At 45.0% G+C, this 24760-nt stretch overlaps 1 protein-coding gene across 2 annotated transcripts in view; it reads right to left on the bottom strand.

Moving 5' to 3' along the window:
* The window catches only part of LOC134465831 (arf-GAP with GTPase, ANK repeat and PH domain-containing protein 3-like), a 125558-nt gene extending 104342 nt beyond the window's left edge, over positions 1 to 21216 (bottom strand). The window contains exons 1-3 of one of the 2 annotated variants that reach the window (XM_063219722.1): positions 19448 to 21216; positions 4627 to 4685; positions 988 to 1075 (exon numbers count right to left, since the gene is read on the bottom strand). In XM_063219722.1, the coding sequence (XP_063075792.1) occupies positions 988 to 1075; positions 4627 to 4685; positions 19448 to 19559 (259 nt within the window). In that variant the 5' untranslated portion in view covers positions 19560 to 21216. Of the gene's footprint in view, positions 1 to 987; positions 1076 to 4626; positions 4686 to 14061; positions 15735 to 19447 lie in introns of those variants that run through there. The other variant, XM_063219721.1, reaches the window with a different exon arrangement.
* Positions 21217 to 24760: the final 3544 nt, after the last annotated feature.

The raw sequence follows: 24760 nt of genomic DNA, 5'->3' as shown, positions 1-24760 counted from the left end.
TTCATACATTTGCCTTTTGTCCTGTGCTCTACATATTAACTCCCGTCATTGACGAGTTCAACGTCATTGTATGTGTACGTTAGAAAATCTCATTACTATTCTCATTCCCATTACCAATGTGACCATGTACCACCTGAAAAAAAACCTTGATAATGAAGAGGAATGGGGCCGGGGATTCAACAATTAACTCAGCGAAGATGTAAAACAATGAAACTAATCTCATCAGCGTTCAGGTTCACCTCTTCTGTGACAGAACATAATAAAGAGTGACACCGGTTGTTCTGCTACGCTTACACTAGGAATTAAATTGGCCTGTGATTATGCTAGTCCTACTGGCTTGGTTTCTTTTCTTCTACTGCGTTGGCCAGGTTATGGGACATACAGTATACCTGGGATGAAGGGGAGGATTGTGCACATTCCAGGAAAAGGTGCAGGACAAAGGCCAACTGTAGTTTTCGAAGTGAGAAGTCTGCACACTTAAAATCCTTTTTGTTGTCTTTGAAAACATACAGTACACCTGACTAGCCCCATCAGCTCACACATACACACACATACAGTTCTCTGTCTATGCTTGTGGGGGCCTTCCATAATAATAAAACTGAGCACAGCCCAAACCCACCCCTAAACTCTCAGGGAAGGAATGTTTCATTTGTAGTTTAGTTATTACACATGCACACATGCATGCACGCTCAAGCACACACGTTTGCACGCACGCATCCAGATGCTTGCACACATGCACGCATGCAAGCAAGCACGCACACACACACACACACACACACACGCGCACGCAGGCACGCACACACACACACACACACACACACACACACACACACACACACACACACACACACACACACACACACACACACAAACGCACGCACACACACACATGCACGCACAAACAGACCCCCCCCTACACACACACACACACACACACACACACACACGCAGCAACACTTCTCAGGTGACTGTGTGCGTAGTGCTTACCTTCAGGTGACTCCTCCTGAACATATGTTCCTGTCAGGTAGCGGTGCACCAGGGCCGACTTGCCGCTCGAAAGGTTCCCCACGATGCCCTGCCAGACAACAGCAGACAACAGCACACAACATTTACACAGTGACCTGACAAGCTCCCGGCTGGAGGCCATTATTAGCCAACTGATGTTCTGGCCGAGACACCCGAGACCTTTCGCATTTGGTGAAGTCTTTTCGCTTTCAAAAGAGGGGTGAGGGGGAGACAAACGGTCACTAGGAAACGATGACATTTTACGTCATGGCACTGAATCAGCTCAGACGACCACTAGGGCATTGACTGTGAATGTCTCATTAAAATGAGAGCTGTGTTGACCGAGAAATACAGTATTGTATCAGTGACGGAAATTAATAGGCTGTAATGTCTAAGGTAAGTCCTAAATGGTGCTTGTGATTTTCTTTGATAATCCTTTGTAAGACGGACGCATTAGCTGATGTTTTCAACTCAAAACCATCTAGCACACAAACACTGAGTCAGGTAGAAATTCCCCTCTCTCCACCCCACCCTGCTGTACAGTCTTAGTCACCACCACCTGAGACCAGGGAGACAAACACACAGGTGTCCAATAAAAATGGAACTCTCTCTCTCTCTCTCTCTCTCTCTCTCTCTCTCTCTCTCTCTCTCTCTCTCTCTCTCTCTCTCTCTCTCTCTCTCTCCTGACTGCAGAGAACCCCTGAACAAGTCATTAGGCCCAAGACTTCACAGTGGCATAAGCCCAAGTAGAACTAAAGGGGTAAAGCAGTATTCTGCCTTGAATTCTAACTCAATAAACTCCACAGTGTTTGGCGTATAGGCACTGCAGGCAGCCACACTCTCTAATGGGGTGTGTCCTGAGGAGCTTGACTCAATCTAATCTAATCCTAAACACACAGCCTCACCAGCAGCAGCACAACAAGAGCTTGGGACGAGGGAGGCTGCGAGATACAGTGATCCCTACAGTGTAGAGATGTCCGATAATATCGGCCCACAGATATTATCGGCCCGATAATAGCATAAAATGTGATATCGGTAAATATCGGTATCGGATTTTTGACCCATCAAAACCGATATGATAATGCTTGAGTTACTGTACACTTTTCTCCTGAATTATTTTTCTATTTTGCACAGACGATGTTAATATTTGGAAAGCTTTGTTGCATTCGAGAATGCTTCTAGTGGGGCATTGCAATAAAATTAAGCATATTTTGTTCCACAGCAGCAGATTTGTAATGTTACCTAAAATTTGTGATGAGGAAAAATAACCCACATATATCGGCATCGGCCGATATCGGAATCGAAAATTTAGAGTTGGACAATATCGGCATATCGGATATCGGCAAAAAAGCCAATATCGGACATCTCTACTACAGTGCTTAGCTTTAGCAGTAGTACATGAAAGCCATGCCCACCGGGTAGCCAGGAGAGCTGCAGGGAGACTCATGAACTATTGCAGACTACACCTAAGCGTCTTTTACCACACCTCCTCCTCCACCTCCTCATCCTCCTCCTCAGACTGATCTCTGCCGAAGGGCTGGCTGAGTGGGTGGCTGGCTGGCTACGCCGGCATCGAAGGGTGGGCATAGACAGACCACAGCGAGCGATCAGCCTGGGTGGTGATTGGTCGGGGCCCGGGGAATGTACAGTAACTGTTCCACCTCCAGGATTACCAACCACTAAGGTGGTTCTCAAGGGCTACAGGGTGGATGAGCCCGTGTGTCTGGGTAGAACAAAGGCAGTAGCATACGTACGTACCGCCTCAGCCCACTCCCTTTCCCACCCCCTCTTGCACTGCACTCTCCTCTGGCTTCAGATAGTGGGTGGGTGGCAAGTGTACACTTGGTGCTAATTACAGGGGGGAGAGAACTGTGTACAGTCTTAAAAGTCGGAGGAGGAAACAGCAGATCCTACGCTACACAGCAAGGCTTTCCAAAAAGCCAGATAATGGGAGTGTTAGCGTGGGAGATCAGTGAGAAGAAAATACCGAAAAGTGGCATGTAACTTACTGCCTGGTGTTGCGTGTTCAATTTACACTTGTAGAATTGTGTGGTAATTATGCGACGGTACACACATAGAAAGACAGTTTGGAAAAAGATTTTTCCTAAAAACTGAAAGAGCAGAATGGAAGTCACTGTGAACAACAATACACCACTGCTGTTGAAGATTCTGTGATAAATCACTACTTCACTATTTTGGTGTTTTAGACTTTATTTATGACAGTATATTGAAGATGGTGACAGGAAGCGAGATGGGAGAGAGAGATGGGGTAGGGCCCGCAAAGGACCCGGGTATCGAACCCGGGCCAGCCGCATAGTACAGTGTTTCTCAAACTGCCGAGGACCGAGGACCACTTTTTCCCCCCCAAAAAATATCGGGACCACCTGTCAACTGAATTGGCAGTTGAGGGATGCTAATTTGACACTGCTAATTTTTATGCAGATCACTTACTTTTTATTCACATTATAAGCCTGTCTTATTGTGTTGAAAACATGAAAATGATAAAAAAATATAGCCTACTGCTAGCTTATCTTGGAAAAGTAGAAATCCCCTCGCGGACCACCTGAGCTCTGTGGCGGACCACTAGTGGTCCCCGGACCACACTTTGAGAATCACTGGCATAGTAGACGAGCGCCCTACCAGTTGGGCCACGGCAGGGCCACCTTCACTATCTTACTTCAGACATGTTTCATTTCTCACTTGACTGAAAATGTAGTTAATCGGATACGTATTACTACTACTTTTTTCCTATTGTTTCCCATGGATTGCAGGTAAATGTACATGTATGTACTTTAAAAGTGTTGTATAAACTAGTGTGTGCATAACCAAAGACTCAAAGACAATTCAGTCCTGATTCACAGTCTATTGATGCATGTTCCCTATACAGTCCTTAACTTCTACTGCAACATGTATGGTGACTGGCAACAACGTCACAACCAGCACAGTAATGACAACGGACACTGGATGACATACCCAAGTGTCGTGTTTGGGTGCATTAATTGCATATGAGGTCTAGAAGTTTCACAAGTGAACACATTTCTAAATCACAAAAACACACCCATGACAAAAATAATGGATATACTGTAGTTTCATTTAGTATCATATGCTGTGCTGAGTTTATTCCAGGTTTTGAAAGTAAACTTCCAGAACATAGTGGCTTCCAATTTCTGTGCTACAGCCGACGGCCAAAATGGTATTTTCCATCCATGTCAAATTGATTTTCACAATCTTCGACCGCTCAGAATAAGTGCTGACGTAACGCATGGTGCCAGAGCTTGTTATCGCGTATTCACAGGTGTGCACACAGGTTGCTCTGTCCTCCTATCCATTACCTCACTTCCAAGGCCAAAACCGCATCAGTCCAAATTGCCTCAATTACAGCCAAGAGATATTTATGGCAGATCTCATGCTCAAACCAAAACAAACACAAAATAATAACCTAGGAATATTGAGCTACGTACATCAAAAATTCCGTTATCAACTATTCACTACTCGATATCGGAACTGCTTGACATTTAAAATATAAATTCCCATTTTATAGTATATTTTAATGACAAAAAAACATTATAAGTAATGTATAAGTAAACTACTATAATGTATGTCATGATTTTTTAAACTTACCACTTTCAGTTCTGGCACTGATCGGCTCAATGTCCATTCCTGACTGTTGACAAAGGAATCTGTAATAGAAGCAGAAAGGCCACATTAAGGATGAGAGGCAGCAACTTGCAGGGCTCAGGAGGAGCATACAGCACCAGTACATGCTGTCATGTTCACCTGACATTTCTGAAAATGAAAACAGAGTATACATTTTTAAGGCAATAAAGAGTGATGAGGATTACTTCCTACAATACATAAAGAAATGTCAAAATGTCTCAAGGTCAGCTAAATAAGACTGACTCACACAGCTTTCTATCAGCACTATAAAACCCATGCTGTCAATCACCAAAAAAACATTTTCCATGATGACCTTTTGGTGAAGTCTATATTTTCTCGTTTCTAAACACGATGCAATCACACCAATACAAAACCTTTCCAACCAACAGCATTGCCCATGTCAAACACGGACAAGAATGTAAATGATGGTTGGTCGAATGTATGCAGTGTGCCCTTACACAACACAACATCACACTCAAAATGTGTCAAATGTCATTATACATACACTGAATCAAAACCACACTGCTTTTCACCACAGAGGAACATCATGACCTTGAATCGATTTTGGTGGGTCTAACGCCAACTTACAGTGAGTATTCTCGTAGATAATGCTGAAGGGCTAAAATATATGATGAAATAACATGTACTACAGTTGTCCTTACATGCTATTGCTTTATTCATTTGACTGTAGCTAATGAGTAAGTACACTGTAACTAAAGCCCTGTTAAAATTAAAGTGCTACAGAGAGGTCTTATAACCATCCTCCGTTTTAACAGATGCTTGGATAAGACTATAAATAAATGGCAACCAACTCATCATAACAGATGAAGCAGACACGGTGAGTAAGTATGTCCTCACATTGATTCAAAGCCCCAAACCATCACATTGTTATTCAGGAGACAGTGTTGTTTGTTTGTTATTCAGGAGACAGTGTTGTTTGTTTGTGTGTTTGTATTTATATTCATATTCCAGTCTCATTTCTTCCCTGAGGCAGTTGGAATCCAGCCCGTTACAGAGGCAATGTTTTTGTTTTTAGAGTAAAACAGCAATACCCAAAAACCTAATATCTTCAAGACTGCCCTTAACCTGTGAACGCTTTGGCAGCAGGCTGCTACATAGCATTTGAGAACTAGTTAGAGAGATCAATGCTAAATCAATTTGATTCCAATTAAAACTACTTATAGTTGTTTTTTGGAGGAAGCGAAAATAATATATTTCACCCTGTTCATCAGATAGTGATTATCACCATTGATAGCTGAACTGAGACAAAACCCAGCTTAAACCCAGAGAGAGGTCAGTCAGCTCTAGGGTGACAGCCTGGTGACTCCATCCTGTGTACTCCACCCAAAGATGTTGGCTCCACACATAGCGTGATACCTCACCACTGTTTTCAAGCAGTGTGTGCATACATGTGCTATGTAATACCAAACTGAAGACGTTTCCAAATGAATCAAATAGATGACATCACTTGGATGCTGCCTGCTACCAATATGAATCCTCACAGCCACTTGCACAAGTGGGCGTAACGCACTAACAGCCCAGCCTCAGTGGCAGCCTGCTCATCTTGTCTTACGGTGCATGTTAGGGCATGTCTGCAAACACTGTGCCTAAGCCTTTTATTCCTGTTCATAAGGGCAAATACTGGTATTGATTTGCAGTTTCCTGTGCAGAGTGGAGAAGGTTGACCTTGGGGTGAGAACACCTTTGTCGAGAAAAAAAAGCCATATAGGATTACTTTCTAATGAAAGAACCTTAATCCCATAATGCACGCCTTACCATAGCCATCGAAAGGTTACTTACCATAGTACTACTCTACTATGACATAACAAAGGGCCTTCAGTAATGCACTACGACTTGGTTATGCCATTCTGATAACAGCAAATGTATAACACTATCTTAGGGTTTTCTTATAATGAACCTAATATAAGACCATGTTTTAACGGGTCAATATAACAGACTGTCACGATTGGCTATACCGTGTTGATGCAATAATTTCTTGTCTGCTCTTTCAGTATTGTGCCTGTTCAAGCCCATTGCTTGCTGAGACAGCGTAGTCATCGTTACCCATCACCTTCCAAATGAGCAATGGCTGGCATCTCGTCACTCGTCAAAAACACTCACCACTGCTGACAACACTTCCTCCCAGTGCACTAATTGAGCTGGGTCATTTCTGGCAAAAGGGCCAGCAGCAGATTCTAACACAGGGTATCTGCACATTTTTCATCACCCAATTTAATACTTTTTAATACCATTTTCAAGACCTCCAACATTAAATTTAATACCACTACACGGGTGTGCGTGTGTGTGTTACATAGTATAATATTGCTATTGTTATTACATTGTTATAATGTAATGTAATACATACATTCACACTGATAACTGTTATTTTATTCGCATTGCCTGCTCTCTAGTCACTTTCTGCAACAGATGTTTGTCATGACTTGTCAAAGAGGTTTCTGTATTTTTTCATGAAATCGGCCCCTTCCTTAGATAATTCATTATAATTTCAAATCAAGTAGCCAGCATCTGTGTAACTCCATGTGCTAAAATATTCTTTCAGTTGATCTGGCTGCTGCATAGGTGGGCCCAAACTCTAATAACCTATAGTCAGTGTTGTGCTTAATTTAACCATAGAGATGACAACAAAAAAGAGTGAGGTTGCGCGCACACACACTACCCATTAGTTTAAAACATCATTAACCAAAAAGTCATCCAAAACTGAAACAATTTCAAAATTGTGTATAGGCCTATTTGAAAAGTTTGATGACATTTCATGAAATACCTTCAATATAAAAAATTAAAAATGGACCAACAATTCATCTTTTATAATGGATAAATATTGGAGTGCAGTGCACCTGAGTCTAGGAGAGATAACACCTGTGGCGTCAAAAGGGTTAAAAAGAAACGACTGCTCAGCTCTGGACTGCTCCTCCTGTTTGTTCCCCCCAGCTCCATCATAGAGACAGTAGATATTAGTAGGCGTTCTACTTTCAGTTTAGCAAGTCGTTCTTCAGAGTGGGAGCAAAGAAACAGCAGCAGTGGAACTTGATATGAATTCCACAAACATTTCCCTAACCGCGGACACGCGGCGACTGGAATACTCATGAACGGCCATCCGGGTACTTTGCTCTTAAATTTGCGTTACGCCCCTTTATGGGTGAAAACAAACCGAATGTCTCATTGACTTACATGTTACATCGGCTAGCCTAAATGAACACATCCCATGCTTCAGCCACGGCTGTTTGGCTATATTATTTGTACAGCCGGAAACACAACACGTTTTCGGCATGTTGCGCGTGAACAACGCTATCTACAGGTCCGTATCTGTCGTTTATTAAACCCCAACATCACCAATTGACTTGCATTGCCTGTTTTCCCCCACAAATGGGCGTAACGCACATGGAAAACGTCACGCCGTTCATGAGTATAGCGATGCAAACACCACGCGGTTACCGATTTGGACATCCTCGCTTATCCTCATTGCGACATTTAGCCTCGTAGAAAACACTCCGTTACTCGCCCGATTTATGTTACATTTTACACGCATTTCCACCGCTTGCAACTTCACAACACTCGTGCTCACTTCGGATTGCATTAGCATCTGACAGCATCAAATAATACGCCACGAAGCTCGAGGACACTTTGAAGTAGCATATTGTATGAATGCATTCATCATGCATTCATGAAATTATATATGCGTTAGCAAACACAAACCTAAACGACGAGAGGGCATGGCTAACATTAGGAGAAGGAGCATTATAGAGCACACGCAGGCTAGATGACGAGATACAAAGTATGTTTGAAAACAATGCAGTCATTTTAAGACTTACGTTTTCGACGAGTAAACTGGCACCACATAGTCTATATATAGCTTCCACGCTGCGTATTGGTCGATGAAATTTAACAAGTTCCACTTTCAACTGTACTGCGGTCAGTCACACGCACTGTGGTGGATGGGATTTAGCCATCGCCAGTAGGGGGATCCGAACGATAGGGTCTGCTACCCCGGCGGGTCTGTCACTATCGAGTGCATTCTTTACCCCAGGCATGACTGACAGTCTCGAAACCTTGCTGCCGCCTCACTAGTTATGAAACAATATTTTTACGGAAGACTGTCCAGACATCTATATTTTAATACATTGTGTCCGAGAGAAATTTAATGCCAGGCCTTTTCAAGTTTAATGCCACACCTCAAAATGAAATGCTTTTCACGGCCTTAAATCACATGTTCTAAATTTAATGCTTTTTAATACATTTTAATGCCCCGCGGGGACCCTGTAACAGTATTCAGTGGAGTGGACCCTCTTTGTGCCTCACAGAACAATCAACTGGGAGGCTGGAGATTCAACTCTCAAAGTTGTATAAATATCTGCTTCTAATGTGCTTGTTGAATGAAAAAAACTATAATCAGAAACCTTCTAACATGACCTGGATTTTAAAGGTCTCTGGTTGCGGTATAGAGTTTGTGCTATCTAAACTGCTTTTTTGGTGATAATGACAGTACATTCCTGTACCACCAAAATAAAAAATTAACACATCAATGAAAGGGTGTGCAACCTTGCAAGAACCCACCCAACCCCATAATAATAATCCTCAAGACCTGCCTGGTTAAAACCAACCCGGAGAAACGTTCAAATCAGAGCTCTGAGAGGAAATGTGTTTTGGGGAATACACCCAAAAATACACACCAGCAGCCCCTGAAAATACACGTCTCTCTGGGGGCCACCGTGCAGAGCAGCAGGGTGGGGGAGTGAGCCAATCACAGCTCCCCACCCAGCCCAGCAATGACTCCAAAAGACACTGCCGCCTTTGTCCGCGGCAGATGAGATGAGCGTTTGGCTGGCCTGTAGGTTGTTTGTCTTGTTTTTCACCCCAGTGCTCTTGTCTGTTCCAATCAAAATTACTATTCAAGTCCAATGCACAGCGTTAGCGAGCATTAGAGTCCATTTTTTTCCTGGATTCAGAAAGTGAGTGGGCAGTGGGAGAAATGGGGGGGATGAACTCGGGAATACGGGTTTGAGGATCTGTGTGTGTGTGTGCGCGCGCGCGCGCGCGTGTGTGTGTGTGTGTTTGGCAAGCAATGAACATGCATGAATGTGTGAGTTGAAGAGGGCAAAGCAAAAGGGAGGAGACTCCTTTCCAAACATGGAAGAACCACCTAAGCCTATGTGACCAAATGACAGAGAGAGGGAGCGAGAGAGAGAGAGAGAGAGAGAGAGAGAGAGAGAGAGAGAGAGAGAGAGAGAGAGAGACACTGTGTGAGAAAGCAAGGGAGTGACGGAAGAGAGGAAGAAAAAGAGAAAGAGAGGAAGAGAGAGAGGGAGAGAGAGAAAGAGAGAGAAAGAGAGAGAGACTGTGAGAAAGCAAGGGAGGGGAAGAAAAAGAGAGACAGAAAACGAGAGAGCGAGAGAGAGCAATAGAGAGAGAGAGAGAGAGAGAGAGAGAGAGAGAGAGAGAGGGAGAGAGAGAGAGAGAGAGAAATTCTGAGAAGAGTCAAAAGGACGACATGAAGAGAGCAGGCGACTTGTCTGTTCCTTTCATGGTTTCGAGGCTTCTGATGCTTCCTCTCCCTTGAAGGGAAATTACAGACCCAGTAGAAAACACAAGATTTCCATGACCCATTTTTGGAACACTTTAACATCCACCACAATACACCCTCCTTGCTCTTGGCACGCCTACTCCCTCATCCTGTGCAGGCAAAAGCCTAGCTTACACAAACCCTCTTGACATAATCGCCCGCAATAATCTACATATCGCTGTTGCTCTGAAGGCAATCCGCAAATCCAGCGAGTGAATCGCAAGTCTTATCATTCAACATAATGTCAAATCAACAAAACAGTCCAAGTTTATCTCTGCAATAGGGAGAAGTGGAAGTACTATTTCCTTTCTTACAAATGCTGCTATCAATCTCTTGTCTCCACCTGAAGACCTGCAAGAACACCACCAGACAACAGCACAGCTTACTGGGCTTTGAGTTCTGATGAGTGAGCAGCATGGGTCTGTGGAATCCCTTTCAGTCACATGAGAGAGATTTCAAACAGAGGGCAAATTCTTTTGAGGCATCTTGGCCTTCTCACTTCGACCTGTGAGTGAATCTGCAGAAGAGAGAGGCCCAAAGCACAAGAGTATTATCGACTAGAATGTAACAGCTCAGGGACAGCCTTCAAAAAGCTGACCATGTATTTCCGCTGAGATTTTAGTGCTGTTTACTGGTATGAAAGGTTTTTTTCCCAAATTCTACTTTGTAAGCTGTCTTCTATTGCCTTGTTTTTCATTTCTGAATCTGTTGCGACTACATTTACTCAAATGGTGATCATATACTATACAGTGTGCACTAAAGGCCAGTGACTTTGATAACCAATGTATTAAAAAGGTGAACATACCCATGTAGTGGATGGTACCTACCTATGTCTTACGCAATGTTTTTCATTGCAATGCAAACAATGCTTGTTTGGGTTGTGTGAGCAATGCGTATATACATGAATCACACCTTTGCATCCTTATTGATTTCCTAATATCTTGACATCACTTCTGCACAAACTCAAATGACTGTGCAACCTGACATTTCTGATATTAGTGAATGCACATCCGTTTACCTGCTACTTTGGTGGGCAATTGTCATCTGCAGTAACAATCATGCAGCAGTAACAATGGTGACATTAGGGAGACAGGGAGAAGAAGCTAAACAAAAATGTACTGAATGGAAATAATAACGGCTCACAACAGACTTCTTCAGTCGGAGAGCATCATTTCCTCCTCACGTCTGCTCTCCCCTGTGGCTCATGAATGTCAATTTAATGAGAGAAGTTACTGCGGTGCTTTGCAGGGGGTGCTGCGGCTCTCCGCCTTACTGACGCACAGCTCCGCTGCCGTCCACTGGGAGCATTTCCTGGGAGAGAGGAGGATCTGCTGGGGTGACTCAGTGGCTGTCATAAACCGTACCATTAAATCGTCCGCTACACGCACGGCCGCTAAACGCACTGCCACGACACGCACTGCCACGACACGCACCGCCGCTACACACCGCCTCTACATGCACCGCCGGTACACACACAGACGCTACACCGCCTCAACACGCACCGCCGGTACACGCACCGCCGCTACACACCGCCTCAACACGCACCGCCGGTACACGCACAGACGCTACACCGCCTTAGTTCCGGCCCTAGTGCCAGGAGAGCAGGGGACACGCCATGCCACTCTCTCTCTCTCTGTATAATTAGATTTTTCACTGCAGGTGGGAAGTGTGCTAGCTAGCGGTCCTGGGGGTGATGTGGGCAGTGGGGGTGTTTTGCCCCCAAAATTTGTGCAACAGGGGTGAGAGGAGGTGTTTTTCTTACACAAAGAAAAATTCTCAACAAAAACGTTGTTGTTCCCCAGCTCAATGTAGTCTGAACATTTTGTAATTCAATACTTTTCAGGCAAAGTGAGTTAATGTTCTATGAAATTGCTTCTGTCTACAGCAAGAGAGAATGTCTGGAGTGTTTCAAGTAATTATGATGTCAGACATTAATGTAACATCAGAAAGCAGTAGGTTTACTCGTTTCCAACAGAGACATGCCATCCTTTTTTTTCCCTTCCATGACAATTTCATTTGTATTGCTTTGACATGCATTGCATTTTTAATGCTTATTCATGTAGCTGTAAATGCGAAATCCAGATCTGTGGTCCTCTACGTGCCCTCATCATGCCTTCATCAGTGCTGGCCAGGGCCAGTCCAGGCTCTAGGCAGGCACTCAACAGGAGTAGGCCTTTTGTTCCCTGGCAGGTGAGAACAGGCAGCAGGCTTGCCTAAACCCTCCAGAAAAGAGGGGGGGCTGGGCTCTGAAGCACTTTGGCTCCCTCAGCTTTTCCCACAGGCGCCTTGTCAAACACTCAGGTAAGGGCAGGTAGGGACAGGTGTGACGAGAAGCCTGCTGAGCACTCCACGTTACAGCAAAACAGCAGCACACCCATCTCAAAGGCAAGCACTCCGCACCAATGGGCACTCCTACATTCCTGCCGCCTGAGTGCTGGGTGCTACACAAACATTGCTGCATTATAAGGGAGACGGAATCGAACACTGTTCTGAAGGCTCTGTTGCCTTGGAAACAGAGTCTCTGTAAAAAAATAAAAATAAATAAATGCGATGACAAAAAGAATGCCTGCTTGCTCGTGATCAAAAATGCTGATCCATTGTTAAAAAACTGAGTGCAAAATTACCGTGCTGCTCCATATCTGACATTTACGACACACGTGTTCAACTGCAAACGCCTTTTATGACAACACAAAGAGCTCAGCTCGTTCAGCTAGGATTACATAAGGGGCAGGAATGTTTACTAGTACAGCGTGGCAGCTTGCAGACAGCGTTTTGTTCCTTTTTAGTTGGGGCTAATCCAAAAACTGACCTTTAAAAAGTTGTGCATTCAAGAGAAATAGGTAGACACAAAAGGCTGTGATTATCCCTTTTACAAAGAAGACGAGGCAGTGTGCATTACGACTGACTGTTGTGTGAGGCAGGGAAGATCTGGATCTTTAGTGTGTATTGTTCCACTTGTTGTGCACTGGTCTCTGAACATAGGGAAACCTGCCAGAGTTTACTCATGAGAGGTTGAACTCAGTTATTTTTACCATTTTGACTTCAACGCTGCACTACGGCAACAATGTCCTACTATCATTCATCACAATGGTCTAAGTGATTTAGCTCCCTAAGATACTTCATAAGAGAAGATGGACAATGCATAACCCGATATTACAGTGTTACAAAAATAGATACTAAATGCACGATATATATAATGCAACTTACTCATATCTCAACGGAGATGTTTTAAACAAATATCCGCTGCAGTGCTGTGCAAAGATTTTATAATATAGTCATTAACACTATAGTGGTTTAAGTTTTGTTTCAGCTTTTGCATAGAACTGGCAACTAAGATTGGAACTGAGAACAAGGACTGATAAATGCCTAAAGAACAAACAATGTAATGTGCTTTCTTTCTAGCGTCTTCCATCACCCCAAAAACAGATGTTAGGACAAACTACCCTGCAAGAAATGCAGGGGGTAAAATCAATGGCCAGAGAATGAGTACTCAGACAAAGCACCTCCACTTAAAGTGAGTTATGTGTCCAACCTCTGCAGCCTCTCTCGCTCTGTGTGTGTGTGTGTGTGTGTGTGTGTGTGTGTGTGTGTGTGTGTGTGTGTGTGTGTGTGTGTGTGTGTGTGTGTGTGTGTGTGTGTGTGTGTGTGTGTGTGTGTGTGTGTGTGTGTACACTTGAACCCCTTCTTCCCTGTGGATATGCTGTCAAGCTGACATTCCCCCTACTCCCTATTTTGCATCATTCAACTACTTTCTTCTCAAAGCTGAAAGAGCTACAAGTTACCAAGTGCAGTAGTACTTTCATTAATTTCTCTGAGCTTACCTTGAACTTTACTGAGGGCAGTGCTTGCCGCTAATGTTGCTATGGCAACGGGTGGTGGTGACTTTTTTAGCCGTACTGGGGGATATGTGCCAGCTGCTTGGCTGTCCGCATAAAGTTCAGATTTGTTACTGCTTGGCTGGTTTTTCCTCCTGAAACGGTTGGCAATAACCTGCCAGAGGCTGGGCTCCTCAGGGGCTCTTCTCTCGGAGAGCTTGGCTGGACGAATCGGGACCTCCATCACCTTGACCTTTCCTCTCGTCTGGTATTGAATGTACTGCATCTTGCCCTGGTCTTCGTCCCTCTCGCAAGCGGGCGACAGGGCTCTTCCTGTCAGATATGAGAACGGCTGAGCGGACCGCAGTACATCCTGCCCGAAACTTTGCGTTCGAGTCCGTGGGTCTGGCGTGGGCTCTGGTTCAGCGTCGGGTTTGCTGCGATTGCGGCGGATGCGAAGGCTGAGGGTACGGCGTAGCGAGCCGAGGGTGCGCTTGGGGGGTTCCTGTTTGATCTGCGCTGGTGGGGGAGCAGGGGGAGCAGCAACAGGCTCCCGAACCTGTGTAGGCTTGCCGAACAGCTTCCAGCGGAAGCCTCGAGACAGGCTTGGTGCTTCCCGGGAGAGTACATCCTGCGAGGCGTTTCGTTCCTTCAGCTCGAGCACGGTCATGCTCACAGGCCTTTGCTGTTTCCCCAAAGTCCTGTTTGTCCTCCGATGATTCACACCGTCCTTCGGGAAGGGGGGCAGGCAGAAGGCAGACGGTAAATCTGGCTTGAGGCCGTCGACAGCGCGCAGCTCCGCTCGACGGGTCCTACGCAGGGGAACCCCAGGAGGAGGTGCCCCAGCCGAGGCAGACGAGCACCGGCCCACTGGACCTGACACAGGGCCGGGGCTTGGATTGGCCAGTATGCAAACACTTCTGGATCGGTGGAGCCGCTCCGGGAGGTTAACACTGGGGATCCTGTGCTGCCGCTGCTGCTGCTGGTCTGTCTCAGAGAGGTGGCCATACATGCTCACCACTCTCCTTCTGCCCAGGGGAAGGTTGCTGCGTAGAGGCTTCCGCTGAACCACCACCACCTGGGGCCCGTTAGAGGGGTCGTCAGGGTTAGCCGCATTGCTGTGGTCTTCTTCCTGCGGAGCCTGGCACCGGTCCTGCGAGAGAAAGCTCGACTCCCAGGACTCTTCCCTCGTGTCAACAGAGCCCTTCGCCGAGTCTGACTGAGACTCAGGCTTCCTGGCTGAGATTTCGGGGAGCAGTTCAGCAAACCGGTCTGTCCTCATTCCAGGTTCGTCATCCCTCCCCTTGAATCTCCTCCTCCCGCCTCTCAGCTCCAGCGAGCCGCTCGGAGTGGTGAGCCACCTGCCGAGATCTTGGCCAGACGCGCTACTCCCAAGCCTGGGGCTCTCTCCTTGTCCCAGCACCTCTGACTTTCCACAATTGTCTCCTCCCTTGGCCTCTCCCTCTCCACCAGCAGCGTAGTCTGGCACTCCGTTCAGGAAGACAGAGACATGGAGCACGGTTTTCCCAGCCGGCGGTTGCCGGGTCGACATGGGATTGGCCTCGGGGAACACATCTGGGACCCGGCTGTTCAGAACTAGCATGGCAGCACACGCACACATGCCAACCGCTGTATAGACACACACATGCACACACATGCACAGACTCTGCCTCCTCTCTCTCTCTCTCTCCCTCTCTCCCTCTCACTCACTCACTCACTCACTCACTCACTCACTCACTCACTCACTCACACAGACAGACAAACAGACAGACAGATGGACATACACACAAACACACAAACACACAAAAACACACACACACACACACACACACACACACACACACACACACACACACACACACACAGACACACACACACACTTTAGATGCAAAAGAGACTCTTTACGACTGCCGTGTCGGCCGCTCACTTCCAGGCTGCATTCCGAGACCAAACTTAATCTGTAACCTTTGACATGTGAGAAGGGGGAAGAAGAGGGGGGAAAGGAAAACTTCAAACAAGTCTAGGCTCGACCTCAAGGCTACCCCAGCTCTCCCAGTGAAACTCAGACAACATTAGTCAACCTCTGCACCCTTGTCAGAAGTAGCACAGCTCCACTGCAAAGTCTTGCACAGAGAAAAAAAAGGACAAACTTTTGAGGAAAAAAGTTGCAGGTTCCTCATACACCACCAGAGTACGGCAAGCCCATCCAGTACTGGCTGCTCCTCCTGTTGTGGGCAGGTTGCAAGTTCTGAGCAACGCTGTAGCCGGCGGGGCAGATAAATTCCTTAATCTTTCCGTGCATGGCATGAGGGAGTGAGCCTGTTTGAACTCACAGCTGCTTCCCCTGCCTCCCCTGGGTAGTGGCAAAACAAGGAACGGACTCCTTGAGTCTTTAAGCACCAAGACAAAAAAATCCTCAGCACACCTTCAGAAAAAAAAAAACGGTGATTCCTCTGGCTCTGTGCAGAGGGGAAAGTATTTCCAGCCTCTCGTCCTCTCTCGGGCACCCCAACTATGTCCACGGGGTCCCACAAACTAGCCGATGAATGGAGACTTTGTGCACCAGAGGGCCCCTCACTCTATCACCCTCTCTCTCTCTCTCCCACTCTCTTGTTCTCTCTCTCACCCCCTTTCTTTCTCTTGCCCCCCCCACCTTCCTCTCTCACACTCACACTGTCACTCTAGCAACAGTTCAGTCCACCACCACCAGTGGATGTTCTCATCCAACTAAACGAGTAAAAGGGAGAAGAAAGAAAGAGGCAAACAAAAACAGACAGCACTTTTTCCCATGCCTAGGGGTGGGGTGAGAGAGGAGCAGCTCGCCGTGTGGTTCAGTGGTTTGCCAAACCAGGTTTTAGACTGTGCCTGAGGCCAGAGCCGACTGAACTGAAGATTCTTGACAGGAGGAGGACCACCTACACCAGATGCATGCAGGTGGCAAGGATGGATAAGTGAGGGAAGAAAACAAGAGAAAAAGGGGATGTTGAGAGATAGAGAAAAAGGGATGGTGAGAGATAGAGAGGAAGAGAGAGAGATCACAGCGCTGAAAATGAGCACTCAAGTTGTTGGAGCAGTATAAACAAACAACTGGCTCAGTGTGAGGTAAACACTTCAAGAGCGTTGTGTGGTTTGGAATAAAAATCTGATGAGTAAATAGTCAACACTGAGTGCATTTTTAAATGCCACACGACAACATAATCTGCATATTAGGAGCTTTTCAGAACAACTTCTGGCAGCAAAGTATCTCAGCCCTTTTATACCTTACCCTTTTATAGCTTATGTATTGTCCTACTTTACACCATTTCCACTTTTCTAGGGTAATGGTGGAGGTGGCATCCGCGCCAATGTCTTTTTCTGAACGTTTCACTCGTGCGTAATTCCAAGAACAGTATGGCAAAAAGGAAGAAAGGACTGGAGTCGCACACAGGAGCTGAATTCAAAATCAAAACTGTATTAAACAAAGATAGAGTAAATAAAACCAACAGAGAAGGGACAAACGTTTCAGGTCTAGCGCATCATCAGTGTTCCCAGTTTCACTTTTCTAGGGTAGACATTGGAGGGTCCCTGCAAAATATATGATTTTATGACTTTAGGACGGTTAGAATGTTATCAGAACATTACTACAGCAAGGATTGGCTGCCAAGTTCCCACTACGTTGGAGCACCAATGGAAACACCACAAGAGGGTTTCGGAGTTGCAAGATGATGGTGAGGCAAAAGACAGCACCACCTGGTGGTTGATATGAGTACTGCTCAGATGTGAAATTTGCTAAATGACAACAGTACCTGCTACTAGTGTGTGTGTGTGTGTGTGTGTGTGTGTGTGTGTGTGTGTGTGTGTGTGTGTGTGTGTGTGTGTGTGTGTGTATGTGTGTGTGTGAGAGAGAGAGAGAGAGAGAGAGAGAGAGAGAGAGAGAGAGAGAGAGAGAGAGAGAGAGAGAGAGAGAGAGAGACAGTGAGAGAGACAGTGAGAGAGACAGTGAGAGAGACAGTGAGAGAGAGTGTGTGTGTGTGGGGGGGTGGGGGTTGGGTGAAAAGAAGGCCTACAATTTCTCTATATTTCTCTATGTCATAATGCTTTTTAGATAAATAATGCCCACTGCATTTGATGTAGATCTCACCCTGTTGTTCTCTCGTGGGTATCAGAATTCCTTTTAAATAGAATGATGCACAAGAACATTCCATTCACATGACAATCAAAGGAAAAAAGAGTCCACTGTTTAGATCCAGTTCAGGTTGAGTTCAGCTCAGTAATACTTTAAAAAAATCTTTTTGGCTTTCCATTTAAATGAAGGGATGAAGTTAGCTCATTCTACAGATCTTCCTCCATGAGAATTACTGTAAGAATTCATCATAGGGGCGAATACAGGATTAAAGGGACACTGTGCAGGAAATGGTCAAAAAAGGTACTGCAACTATGCTACTCATTGAAACTGGGCTGTCTATTGCCAAATTTGATGTTTACATGAAAGTTTACTAAGTAATAAACAAATATTTTCTAGTATGGTCCAAGTAGAGTAATTTTTGCAGCTAAAAATGGCTATTTTTGGAAATTCAAAATGGCGGACCATGGAGAAGATCCCCCTTTTCATGTATGAAAAGAGCAATTTTTCCAGTCATAATGAATACTTAGAATTTGATAGTGGTGGTAAGTATTCATGAAAAAGGTAACATTAGTGAATGGGCAGCATGAATTCTGGAAATAAACAGCTAAAAATCTCACACAGTGTCCCTTTAAGGCATAGCCTACATAACAAACATGTCTTCCCATCTCCCAACACCAAGGAAACAAGATGCTGCTTAACATAGCCTGTACCCTGATCAGAGCTAAGCTTGTCAGTGATTATGGCCATTACAACTACAGTCAACAATATTTAAAGGGGTAATAACTCTGTGAAAGCAGATTTAAGGTTCATAATCACTGTAATTATCCACCCTTTCAAAGCCACCGCCGTTATCTTTTAACTGCAACAGCAGTTGGGGGTTCTTTTAAAAGTGTTGGAGTTTCAGGCTGAACTTCAAGTGCAGTAGTGTGACCCGGTAACTTTGCTCTGCATCAGGAAACCATGAGGTTGACACTACACAGCTGGCAAGTCTCCAAAACATAATGAAGTGCTCTTGAAATTAAACTCTAACTGCAGCATCGTAAATATGAGCAAAAGTGAGGCACTTCAGATTTAAAGTACCTACAGGCACCATCTAATGCCACATAACTAAAAAAATCGTTGAAAATGAGTCTCATCTCATAAACACTGGGTGTGTTTCTTCAGGCATCTACCTGAAACATGGAGGAGTGCATACTAGCATACATGCGTGTACGTAGCATTATGCAACAGGCTCACTGGAATGTCTGCGGTGCTGGTAGGGTGACTAAGAGTGGTTTTCCAGCATACCTGCATCGAGGAAGCACGGGTTGGGGACAACGAGAACCTCTTCGGACACCAGAAAGTCCTCCTCATCCCACTGCACCTGCCTGGCTCTCCGACGCCCCCCAAAGCACATCATCACTGGTCCACAGCTGTCTCAAGAAGATGCCATCCAAAATCCAAAACACGTCCACTCATATGGGATGCAACAACCATTCGGAGTCTGATTGCTTGGGGCTGACGGCAAAACGGTCTCGATGTGCTGTTGAATTCTCTCTCGCACATCAAGTTTTTTTTTTTCTCTATTTCAATATGGGGGATATTGACTATCACAGCAGGGGGTCCGCTTGACTCAGCAACTCGCCCCCCATGCGCTGGCTTGGCAGGCTGGTAGCTGCTTGAGTGACAGTTCCAGGACACTGTTGCCACTCAACTGCAGGACACTGCTGGTCTTGTCGCACACACAGACACATGTACAAGATACCGGGCAGACGATTCCAGGTCACTCAGAGAACAAGTCATCTGGATGTGGCTAATCCTCGTATGGAGGAGGAGTCCGCTGCCTTCCTAATTTTAACACAGGATTAACCTAATCCCCAATCAGTGGAGCAATACGCATATACCTGCGAAGCGAGTGAGACAGCTTCCGGCTATGACACTCAGTCCGCATGACACAGAGACAAATCCGGTCACGGGCAACTCATCCTCATAGAATTGATGTGTCTCATGTGAAGAAAAAACAAAACAGAGAGAGGTAGTTGTAGAAAAACTGCCAGACTGTCTGGGCGTGACTTTGCATTGAGGTTTGCAAGCAGATCACAGCATGGGGGCCATGAATTTCCAGTTTTTCTGGAGTGTGGTACGATGACGAGCATCGTCTGGCTTTTCTCCAGTTCTCTCAGCGAAGGCGACAACAACTGGCCAACAACATAAAAACACATATGACGTCTGTCTTGTCATCACAAGGCAGAAAAAAAATGCTGAAGCATGCTTGCGTAATTGCTGCTTTCTAATTATTAATGGTGCACTTCTAATTCATCACCTCAGACACATTTTATCATGAACAACTAATGCACCAAGATGGACTACACTACAATACACTACACTACACTACATCATTTGTGAAGGCGAAAAAAAACATTAACACCTAAACTGGACATTTCGAAGGGCAAAAACACCCTTTAATAATACAGTACATAATACTACACGAACCAGTTTCCTAAACACCTAACTGACCAAAACGAAGACATAGGGACCTTGCGTGATGAGGAGCACATCCAAATATCTTCAATAATTATACTCAATAAATATAAGATGCTGAAGGCATCTCTTTTCATCAAGCTGAATCAATTTATTCAGATAGCAGAAACATTATGCAGAAGCAGAGAGAACACATAAAAAGTCAGTGCATTTACCTCTGATTTAATTATTGAGTGCCGTAGAGATGCATTTCCCTTCACTTGCATTCCAATTACCTTCTGAGGATACATTTGCTTGGGAAGGAACCCTTTGGGGAGATGGGGTCTACAAGTCTAATTAAAATAGTTTTACAGCAGCAACTCATTATGACCACATAATGGAGTTCATTTCGTTTGTTTCTTTTTTAGCCTCCATTAACAAATTCATGGAACCAGTAAAGGAGGAAATAGCAAATCCACATCATTTCTCTTTCCCTCAGTTTATTTTACAGTAATGGGAAATATCGATAGATATTTCATTTACATTCTATTCTGACTCCTCTCAGTGAGTGAATGAGTGTGTGATTGAATGAGGGTGTGTGTGTGGGAGAGAGAGAGAGAGAGAGAGAGAGAGAGAGAGAGAGAGAGAGAGAGAGAGAGAGAGAGAGAGAGAGAGAAATGAGCAGAACTTGTGTGTAAGTGTAAAAAAGAGAAAGAGAGAGGGGTGAGAAAGATAAAAGACAGAGAGGGGAGGAGAAGAGAAAAGGTGCACTGGAATGTGGAAAGAGAGAGAGAGGCAGACAACGTGTAAGTGCATAAGTGTTAATGAGCGTGAAAGAGCTTCCTCAGTGGAGGAGCATCACCGTCAACGGCATCAGCACCTATCAAGCTCACAGCTCTCAGGGAAAGCCCATAGTGGCAGGGTTGAGAGGAAAAACTCTCCTAACACTCGCACGACTGCAACACATAGTAAATTATGTATGGAATAGCAACAGATTATTTTCACCCTTCCTTTTGCATATTCCCCTCCAGTCCATACAAATGCTGACACCACTGCACCTCTCTGTTTACATTGCGAGTATGGCTGTGCAATATATCACATTTATATTTGGATATCAATATTGCTGTCAAACAATATCAAATTTCGTAATATCTGTATTGACTTGAAACTATATTTTTGTCATTTGTCTATACTGCCAAAAGGCAGGTTGCGCTAAGCACAATACATTCCCCTCCACTTGAGCCATAGCGAGGACAGAGCAGACTTGCAATTATTTGACTTGAAAAGATATATCGTCAAAAAAAAATGTGATAGCAATATTGACTGAAAAAATCGGGATATTGGTTTTGCTCATAATCGAACCTCCCTAGCAGGCACATTATTCAGACATCACAACCAAGTCTCCACTTCTGCAGATGTAGTGCAATGCATCTCAAAGGCTGAAAGTCAAAAGTACAGACCACCCAGATTTTGGATCTCTACAGAGCCAAACACCTTTGCCAAGCACCACGGTTGCCATGGGAGGAGATACTTGTAACACCCATCCCTCCATTGAGCTGAGACTGGTGGATATTCAAACCATTGCCCTACAGTTTTATCCAAAAATGCAGGCAAGAGTTTTGCTTTCACTAGCAGCTTAGGCTGGCATTATGTGTCCACTGTCCAACTCTAGCGGTGGATGGTAGCACACTGCACCACGCTGTAGCCTCAGGCATTTGAAGGAGGAGGCTGTGGAACAGCATGTACAGATGCAGACACTACACTACACTACACACACCATCCTGCACGACTCACCATGCCTGGTGACACAAACACCCACACCGCACTCTTCCCAGTGGAATCGCACATCAACTCCTCCGGATTTTTTTTTTTTGCCTGTTGCCTCATTTAACACTGCGCTTCATACAAGTCATTAGCGACATGAGGGTTATTTAAAATGATTGATTGGCTGGTCCCGTCTCTTTCTGATGTCAACCACGAAACCCATTTAGTGCTTTGCTACATTCTATAGTCCATTATCTTTCATTGTGGAGTGCTTTCATTTTTTGGCTTGTATCTAACAGTATCAACTACAGTTTTCCTCAGCACTAGCTTCAGTGCAAGCCTTAAACCTTTGGCCTAAGCACATTTTTCTTTTCTCTCTCTCCGTCATAAGGGAGTCAGTCTCAGATAACTGTCAGGGCTAAGACCTTGCGTTGCATTTTCATTCTCTTTCACTGACGGACCGGACCATGTGATAAAGCTATGGAAGTTCAACCTGCATAGAGCAGACATGGGTATCATCCTCAATTAGAGCTCACAAACTCCACCTGCTGTCACCACATGGGGGCAGTCACGTGCCTTCTGCTGGGGAAGCAATCCACTCCATCTGCTTGCTGTAACACAACGGTAAATTGGGACCCGAGGCAGGGCCAGCTTACATAACACAAACTAAATCAACAGGCCAGGTAGCCTCCCCCCCCTCACCGCCACCCCAACTATGCCCACAGACACATACACGTACATAAGCTCTCTCTCTCTCTCTCACTGCAGTGACCATCCAGTCCAAAGATAAAGAGATGCAGAGGGAACGAAAAAGGACAAGAATGTTGCTGCAATGTCACACAATAACATGGCACTAGCTGAAAAGGTATATTGCACTGTATACTGTAGATTTAGGCATCTGGTGTCTCAAGAACATGATTCTTTATTCTGCAAACTGAATTGAACAACAACTGAGATTGGTGCCACAGACATGGGCAGATGACGTGCAGATTTACAGATCTAATGTTAAGAGCATGTGCAATGGCCCTGCTTTATTGTATTTCGAAGGGGAGCCCAGACTCCATAGCCATTGGTGACCCTGACAAATAGCTTGTGACTGCTCTGACAAACTGAGCCTTCAGCTACTTTTGGAAGATATGATAGCGATTCAAATGAAACTCACCTCTCTCCAGTTGTTTAATTTATTACCATCATGTCTATTTGGTCCGAATAATTGTTTGTATTCTAGTGCCCGTTGATTTCACTGATGTTTCTTTTCTACATTCAACTACCAGAATCCAATGCACAGTAAATAACTGCTTTCTTAAATAGATGTTTTAAAAGAGTAGCGGAACATACACACATGTAGTTGCCTTTCATGAGAGGGAAAGCTTTTTCTTCTGAAGGAATTTAAATTTTCAGCTATGCTCCGTGTACGACTAATTTAGCCATCTGTACGTTAAGTCTGCAATTGTGACAGTGGCAGCACTAAACCAAAAATATGCATTTCCTCTCCGTTTCTTAAGTATGTTTTATGACCGTAAACATTCTTGACAGAGTGAAAGCAGACAGCCTGCAAGACAATCAGTGCAGGATCACACAGGGGAATGGGCCCTGCCGTGTTGTTTTTTACTCTGGCTAAATGAATGTGATGAAAAGTACTGTAGTGCCACAGATCAAAGTGCTTTCAGCACATCAAATAACACAGTGACAGCCCCTGTTGACTTTTTAATGCTGTGCCATCTTGTGCTTAAGGACTAATTTTTTTGCATACACACGTATAATGCAAAGCAATTCTGTAAAACAATAAACTTAAACAGCACAATTATTTGCATTACTGTAAAAAAGCGTTGAAATGACCATCAACACATGACCGTGATGACATAATTGTTAATATGATTTCAGAGATAGAGAAACACATGAGCACATAATGAAATTAGAAGCTGTGTCCTCAAAAGCAGTAACCTTTCAGTGATGCCTGCATGTCACAGGCGGCGTGGTACAGCCGACCTCCAGAGACATGCTTCCACATTTGTCATCGATGGCGAACAGAGACGGCGTAATTAGTCTCCTTGGTGTCAGACGACTGTTTTGGCCGATTATGTGTCGAGGCAGTTGAGTCAAGCCCAGATCCCCCTCCACAGAAATGAAACGTGACTCAGAGGTGGGAAAGCATTGCGATGCACACGCTTTCCACCACAGACACACACACAAACACACAGAAACAGAGAAACCAGCAGAGCGTGTTCACAGCTGACAATGCTAGTGATATCTCTTACGCAGTTACCACTATCATCAGCAGCACTGGCATCATCTCCAGCAGGGGCATCGTCATCTGCAGATGCAGGGGGAAAAGGTGAGCCTTCTCTCCCCTGGATGATCGTTGTCACCATGGTGATGGGAGCTTTTATTCACCCC

This window comes from Engraulis encrasicolus, chromosome 16, assembly GCF_034702125.1.
Source record: "Engraulis encrasicolus isolate BLACKSEA-1 chromosome 16, IST_EnEncr_1.0, whole genome shotgun sequence".
In the NCBI taxonomy this organism is placed as follows: domain Eukaryota; kingdom Metazoa; phylum Chordata; class Actinopteri; order Clupeiformes; family Engraulidae; genus Engraulis; species Engraulis encrasicolus.
This window is presented reverse-complemented; position numbering and strand designations above follow the sequence as displayed.